Genomic DNA, 8336 nt, shown 5'->3' with positions numbered 1-8336 from the left:
AAATTAGGAAGCTGTGAGGTAAACTTTGGCCAAAGAGAAATGAGGCCTGACAGGTAATTCACTCTTTTCATTTCCTGGAAAGACCATCATCAAGTATATTTGATAAACATACAGACCCAATTATACAAAATTAGTCAATATCCATTCATAATAGTGCCTGACTCATTTTGATTTGCCAACTCTGTTTCACATTCCTTTTGTCCTCTATGATAATGGTGTGGACACAGTAACTATTTTTTTTCTTTTGCCATCTGGTCCAGTGCTAATTCTTGTCAGTTGATAGTAGTGAAGAAACACAGGAAGAAGGAGAATTTCTCTATCTGACTTCTTAACTTTCTGGGGTAGTGTTAAAAGATGAAATTTTGTTCCATTTTATGGTCCTTAATTCTTTCTCTGAGAGAGATTCCCAGCAGTGTACAGCTCTCTTCCACGCTGACACACCAAGAATGCTCTCCACCTGTCCTCTGTGACAATGGCTAAGCCGGAAGACACACACACATAACGAATGGAATTCTGTCTAGGGTAGCCTCTCCTATGTGTACTCTGTCCTGAGAATGTGAGTGTGCCTTAAAGGTTCCATATGACTAATCTGGAAAGCTGCACACACAACCTCATTCTGAGAAGATCGCCTCTCACTGACTCACTATGATACAGATGAGCATGAATGTAGAAAGCCTCTACAACTAACATGCATAGAAACGACATCCTCCTCCAGCAATATCTTCATATGGAAGGACTTTCTGGTGATGGGGGCAGTTTTTTTTCAAGTGTCAAAAATAATACACTTCCATGACTTTGTAGGCATAAAGAAATGAAACAAGAGCTTCTCCTCCGTGGTTCCATCTGCTTTCTATTTCTTGTAACCATTGTACATATACAAGTACATATAATTCTGGTTAACTCTTATTAAACAATTTTCTCACTGCTTTGCTTCCATGCTAACGATTATATTAAATTCTACTTTTTCAAAGTGTTTTCTGGCTTTTGTCTTCATAGTTGACCCTGACAGAGCATCTAACCTGCCATCTTGTCTTCAATTTGACGCTAGTTCTTCTCCCATTCAAACCCTACCACTTCACTATCACCTCCACAAGCAATTCATAATGAAGACTTTACATCCATGTTCGGAAACCTGAATATAATCTTTGAAATGAAGTGACAGGTAAATTAGGAAGACTCTTGCTTGTAATTGACCTGGCAGACTTCAGCTTAAAGACAGGAGATGTGTTATATGCCAGCTGTGGCTCTTGTGTGTTTTCTTCCAATTTTATCTGAAGATACTAACTCTAAAAATTATAAAGTACATGAAATTGTTATCAGAATCAGAAAACTTAAAAAATAGATGTTTAATTGGGCTTTTAAATTGAAAATCCAATCAAAGGGCTTCCTTTAATAGAAAAGCATTTTAATTACACATGTAGATCATATCATGCAAAATCTCATAGAGATGATTTAATGGAAAGGGAAAGAGATCTACTAGATAAATGTCTAAATGCTCTCTTTATGAAGGTTTCATAAAGTAGGAATACATAAAAGAAGTAAAATAAATGAAATAAATGAAAAGGTTACATAATTCTCACTCCTGAAATAGTTATGGAAGTGTTGATTATGTAAGCCTCAAGATTTTTAAATCTTCCAATGCCCCACGAGAGTAAGTAGCATCCTTCTTATTTTCCATCAGAACTGTTTGTTCCTATTAAGGGACATATAAGAAGTCAAACCTGAACATTGTATGTCATATATGATATCATTCTTCCAGGAGAACTGCCGAAGCTGTTCCAGCCAATCTACACTTAGGTCTCATCAAGCTTTATTAATATCTCAGGAGAAAATAATCTACTGAAAGTATCAAAAACCACACCTACTTGAATGACTGGAACCAAATGAGTCTCAGGCACCGAATGGGCAATTGCAGTTCTTCACACATTTGCACAGTACATTCGCTGACCATAAGTCCTTATCTCTGTGACACACACTGCAATGTCAATGCCAGTGTGAAATAAAAATTATCTAATATTTCCCCCAAATATATGCGTCCATATATAAATGCAATTAAATTTTTGACAAAGACATCTGGATCCTTTGATGACAATTGCACATAGATGAAATTTCTCATGATAATAAGAACCTGTATAAATCATCATCTTTTGTTATAAAGTTGTTGAAATAAAGTGATTAGTAGAGTTCTGTTTACTTGGTATTTATTTAATAGTGAGGAGCCCAGCAAGTTTTCAGGTCTACTGTGGTTATTCTTCAGCTTTTTAAGCATACAACTTGGATTAATGCAATTATCAATTGGGAAAACTCTCAGATTTTATCTACATTTGTATTTTCTTTAGCATATAATAAAACAAGACTGATGGATACAAGACTTGAAGTCAAATTGCTGGTATGCATTTTAGGATTTAACCGATAATATAGTAATTTAGGAAGCAGACAAAGAATAAAATGTTTTGAGTAAAACACATACAGTTGGTAAAAATATTTTTTGAATCATTAAAAATAGAACAACTGACTCATCCATGATTTCCCAAATTAAATTCAAGCTTATTTAATTGAATAGTCTGAATTATTACTTTATACAGAATAATAGCATCAGCTAGAACTGTGAGTAATTAAGTATTCATCTATAGTCTCTCATGTTGTACTAAAAGTGAAATAATAGTTTAAATGACACTAATATGAATCTACTGACAGAAAAGCTTAGTAAGCAATTATCACACAACCTAGAAGCTCCATAACTTGGCATCTCGAAAGTTTGTTTGATGCCTTAAGTAAAATTACCTCATTCTACAAAATCATTTATTTATAAATAAATGTTCCTTTCTACCGAGATCATTATTAAAGTTGGCTCTGCTTCTGATTTAAAACCTTGATAATAGCCTTTCGGATCTGCTTTGTCTTCACACTGTAGATTATAGGGTTGAGCACAGGAGGGATCAGCAGGAAGACATTGGCCATGATGGTGTGGACGAAGGCGGGGGCTGAATGACCATAGCGGTGTACAAGAGACAAACTGATGAGAGGAATGTAGAAGATGGCAACAGCACTGATGTGGGATATGCATGTATTGAAGGCTTTCTGTCGCTCATCAGAGGAAGCAATGCTGAGCACAGATCGGATGATCAGTACATAGGAGAGCAAGATGCAGGGGCAGTCAAACCCTGTAGTAGAGAATAGTGCAAACAGACCAAGAATGCTATTGATTCTGTTGTCTGTACATGAGAGCTGGATGAGATCTACATGGTAACAGTATGAATGTGAAAGAACCAGAGAACTGCAGAAGGACAACCTCTTGACAAAAAGCACAACTGGCAACATGACAGCAACATTCCTTATCAGTACAATTATGCCAATCTGGGCAATCCTGGCATTGGTAAGAATAGTGGTATATCTTAGTGGATCACAGATGGCCACAAAGCGATCAAAAGCCATGGCCAGCAGAACTCCAGACTCCATGAAAGTAAACCCATGGAGAAAGAACATCTGGGCAATGCATGCATTCAAGTTGATCTCCCGGGCTTCAAACCAGAGGACACCAAGGGTAGTGGAAAGTGTGCAGAGAGACAAGCTCAGGTCTGTGACTGAAAGCATAGATAGGAAATAGTACATAGGCTCATGGAGGCTCTGCTCACGAAGGATCACCAACAGGATCATGCTGTTCCCAGAGAGGGCGATTACATAAAGGAGACAAAAGGGAATGGAGATCCAGACCTGAGCTGCTCTCAGGCCTGGGATACCAGTGAGGAGGAAGGTCGGAGGCTGGGGATTGGTATTATTAAGGATGAGCATAGTGAAGTCTGAGGAAAGAAGGGCAATTAGATAATTGAATATAGCAATGTACATATAGCTTATTTTATAAACATCTCTCTAGAACTTAGTCAATACTGATAATCCTTAAAATTTTTAAATATTTGTTAATATACTAGAACTGTAGAGTTCTCTTCTAGCTTCTCAGTGTTCCATACTTTTTGAGAAAACAAATTTACCAAATTGTTCCAAATCAATAAATATAACAATAATAATAATAATAATAATTTTAAGTAATCCAATCCAGTCTTCCCTTTGTGAAAAGAAAAGTGGCAAGAAAATTATTTCTACCTATATAACTTCCCAGTAAATATCTAAATAATATAATGAAAAAATCCAATTTCCAGTACTTTTTAAAATAAGTTCTTGAGTCTATTAAATGACACTGAGCAAACAAGCTCTCTTTTTTGAAATGTGACCACTAGACAGGCTTGGTAAATATTCAGAACAATGTCGAAGTGTCTCTGGGACATACAAGTCTGCCTATGTGACTGCAGGATTGATCAAGAAAATCTGGTGTCAGGTCCACTTTTTATAGTTCCTTGTGTTCTATGTGTATGATTTGATTCGTGCTCCAGTTCTAGGGTTTAGATAGTAGCAATGCATTTCACATATGAAGCAATGATATCTCAATAATTTAATCATTAGATGATTGCCTTATTACCTTGAAAACTCACTGCTTGACTCTTGAGAGAAAACATTGATTTGAGAAAAAAATAAGAAAAAAGAAAGAATGAGAGAAAAGAAGAAAGGAAGGAAGAAAAGGAAGAATAAAGCAAGAATGTAAAGAGGGAAGGAGAAAGAGTAAGGGAAATGGGGAAGAAGGAATGGAAGGAATGAAGAGAGGAAAGAAAGAAAAATCCTTCTCCTATTTTAACACAATAAATTGAAGTCTGTCTTCTAACAAATAATGGCCCGTGATGTCACTGAAGTCAAGATAAGCATTGTGCCCAGAACATACACACTGTGGGAGAGGCAGTTGTTTTCTTACCTGTATCCATTCAGCCATCATAACCGTTCAAGGAAGTAAAATTTCTCCCCTCTCTTTCTCTAATTCATATACGGATGTGACTGAGTAATTCTCCTAAAAGTATACAGTCAGGCAACAGAGTGTCTGAACTCTCTATATTTGAGCCTGAAGCCTCCCACTCTACAGAGGTAGGAAATGCATGGGAGGAGTCTGTCTGCCATCCAGATGACAGCTCCTCAGAGCAGCTTTCCAATCCACACTTTTCCAGAGCACACTGTAATCAATATGGCTCTTTAGGTGTAGATTGCTATATGTCAATTATCATTCTAGGTAAGTCATGTACACGTGGTACGCTTTAGTTTTTCTGGGAAGTGACCTTAGTATTGATGCTCCCTTGTGTGCCCAGGCTATACTTTCTAGAGCAGATCGTAAATCCAGTGGCACATTTTAGGGACCATCAAATTCTTAGTTTATGTTGCTGATGATTATTCCAAGAAAATTTCCCTCCCCATCCTCTTTAGAAGCTTGTCTCTACTGGGTATGTCCAGATGGAAGGCGCCTTCTTTCCTTTTGTAAATGTATTCTGCAGCTTTACCATTCTGATATCAATCCTCTGCTTACTGTCGTGTCTAAAAAGGGCCCAGTCTACCATTTCATGGCTTCTGTTTCTTCCAGAACGTCAATTTTCAAGTAAATATTGAAATTACAATTCTGGTTGCCTGAATCTAAACATGAAAATAAAAGTTATTTGAGTAAAACATGTGTGGCTTCTCGTAGGTAGAAGAAATACTAATATGCTATGGACTGTACCACTCTGTCACACTCCATTACTTTACTTTTTCACTACATAAATATAATATATACTATATAACTATTTGATGTTGTCTCCTGAAAAGAAACATGTCTGCCATCTTCCTGCTGATGCAGCCCTAACCTGTGGTCCTTCTACTCTAAGCAATCCCTCCCCACTCATGTGCTTCTTTTCTTTGCTTTGTCCCACCCTCCAGTTAAACTTCAGCAGTCTCTTTTTTTCATAGAGGTCTTAATATCTTACCTGGTCCTAGTGTTTTCCCAACAAAGGACTGGTGCACTTTCACTTACTGCCAGGTCAAATTCACGTACGTGATGGTTGCCCTGGTAGTTCATGGATCTCACCCTCTAATAAGCATCCCGCCACATACTTCAAACCTGCTGCCAAAAGGCTCATGGGACTCCAACTAGGTATAATGAGGAAAATTAGCTAAGGTGCCTCCTCGCACTGTACTAAGCAGGTCAAAATTCCCATTTACTTCAGCCTTTCATTTATTATCTCCACACATAAAGATATGCAAAGTATCAATGGCTATTCATATCACTGAGAAAAATGTAAATATAAACATGTTTTATGTAATTGCAAAAGCCCACTTTCACACGCATTCAATTAAATCTGTCTTTGTGCATGTGCCTACAGGTAAGAGAGGAAAGTTATGGGTTAATACTTCCAGCTTTAGTTTTTAGTCTCACTTGGAGTCATTATGAATGTGAGGCAGTTTGGATATAGCAGGGAGGAAAGGAGGAAGGGAGAAAAAGAGGGAGAGAGGGAGAGAGGAAGAGAGGGAGTAAGGATTCATGAGAAAGCAATATATTCCCAGAGACAGTGAGAGCCCAACCAAGAGCCTGGTACAGAGGATTCAGCCCAGGGAAATACCAAGAATACTGAGTCCCAATTCTCTGATTCAGTATATTGTTTAAGAACCCTGCATTTCAACTTTTGACGTATCAGGTCAACAATTTGCTTGATAGAGCTAGGGCAGAATTCTCAACTACCTGTTGCCAACAAAGACAATATTGTTAGTCCAAGAGTCATGTACTCCTACAATACTTTTATATGTGATCACTGAAAGATCATTTAATGACTCTGAAATTTTATTGTTTTTCAGTGTAAAGGATGACATAGAAGTTTTTCACTGTTTAACAACAAACAATTTAAAGGAGCTTTAGTGAAGGTTCTCAAAATTCAATAATCCTTCCCCAACAATCATTCAGCTATAACTAAGCACACTGGGAAGTTGTATCTTTTTATTTTATTTGATAGGAAGGAGTTTATTGGATTTTTATTTATTTATTTACATTTCAAATATTATCCCCTTTTCCCGTTTCCCACCATAAACCCCTATCTCATCAGCCCTTCCCTTCTTCTATCCTGCCTCCCCTCCCTGACATTCCCCAACACCAAGGGGGGACTTGGGGGGGGAGGTCCAAGCCTTAGCAGGACCAATGGCTTCTCCTCCCATTGGTGCCCCAGAAGGCTATCCTCTGCTACATATGCAGCTGGAGCCATGAGTCTTTCCATGTGTACTCTTTGAATGGAGGTTTAGTCCCTAGGAGCTCTGATTGGTTGATATTGTTGTTCTTGTGGGGTTGTAAGCCCATTCAGCTCCTTCAATCATTTCTCTAACTCCTCCATTGGGGACTCATTCTCAATTCAATGGTTGGTTGCAAGCATTTGTCAAGCTCTGGCAGAGCATCTCAGGAGACAGCTATATCAGGCTCCTGTCAGCATGCACCTCTTGGCATCCCCAATAGTGACTGGGTTTGGTGGCTTGTATGTATATGGGTTGAATCCCTAGGTAGGGTAGGCTCTGAATGGCTATCCCTTCAGTCTCTGCTCCAAACTTTGACTCCATATTTTCTCTGATGAATATTTTTGCTCCCCCTTCTAAGAAGGACTGAAGCATCTGCACTTTGGGTGTCCTTCTTCTTGAGCTTCATGTGGTCTGTGGATTTAATCTTGGGTAATCTGAGCTTTGGGGCTAATATCCAGTTATCAGCATGCCATGTGTGGTTTTTTGTGATTGGGTTACCTCACTCAGAATGATATTTTCTAGTTCCATCTATTTGCCTATGAATTTCATGAAGTCATTTTTAACAGCTGAGTAATACTCCATTGTGTAGATGTACCACATTTTCTGCATCCATTCCTCTGTTGAGAGGCATCTGGGTTCTTTCCCGCTTCTGGCTGTTATAGATAAGGCTGCTGTGGTGAGGATGTGGAGAAAGTAGTTGTATTTTTAGTCAGCATCTATCTAGTCAAGTGCCTGGAGGGTTCGGGGGCAGGACAAAATGAATACAATTTAAGTATGCTTGTTTAAATCATTCTTTATCTTGGTGGCTATTCCCACAAACAGAGAGTAACATACAGTGGCCAGGGGTAGGGAAGTATGCCCCCTCTGGTTTAATCAGAAAATGTGGTACTGTTTGAGAAGATTGCATCTCGTAAATGGAAGCAGAGCAGAATTCTTGAGCTTCAGATGATGTACATGTCTGATCTCAGCCATTATGAATGAGGGGAACTAAGAAAAGAAAAGATATCCATTTCATCTTGAGGAAACCCTTTTAGGATTCTTGAGACCTATAAAACGAAACGTTTGCTAGACTGCCAATGTTTTTAAAAAGAGACAGTAAGGTTCTGTTTTCACCTGAAGGTTTGTTATGAATGAGGTGAAAAGTGAGACTCCCAAACACAGGCACAGGGCAGCAAAGACTAAGAGAAAAGATATTGGGTAAGAACTAAGTC

General features: G+C 38.3%; 1 protein-coding gene across 1 annotated transcript; it reads right to left on the bottom strand.

Annotated features, from left to right (window-relative positions):
• Nucleotides 1-2841: 2841 nt before the first annotated feature.
• Nucleotides 2842-3807, bottom strand: LOC116894057 (olfactory receptor 51F2). The gene has a single exon (XM_032895779.1). It carries the CDS (start codon nucleotides 3790-3792, stop codon nucleotides 2842-2844), a length of 951 nt encoding a protein of 316 aa, XP_032751670.1. The 5' UTR covers nucleotides 3793-3807.
• Nucleotides 3808-8336: the final 4529 nt, after the last annotated feature.

The sequence above is a fragment of the Rattus rattus genome, chromosome 2 (genome assembly GCF_011064425.1).
Source record: "Rattus rattus isolate New Zealand chromosome 2, Rrattus_CSIRO_v1, whole genome shotgun sequence".
In the NCBI taxonomy this organism is placed as follows: Eukaryota; Metazoa; Chordata; class Mammalia; order Rodentia; family Muridae; genus Rattus; species Rattus rattus.
This window is presented reverse-complemented; position numbering and strand designations above follow the sequence as displayed.

Excerpts from the sequence above, each read along its gene's own strand:
- LOC116894057 (XM_032895779.1), bottom strand. The coding sequence starts at position 3,792 with ATGCTCATCCTTAATAATACCAATCCCCAGCCTCCGACCTTCCTCCTC.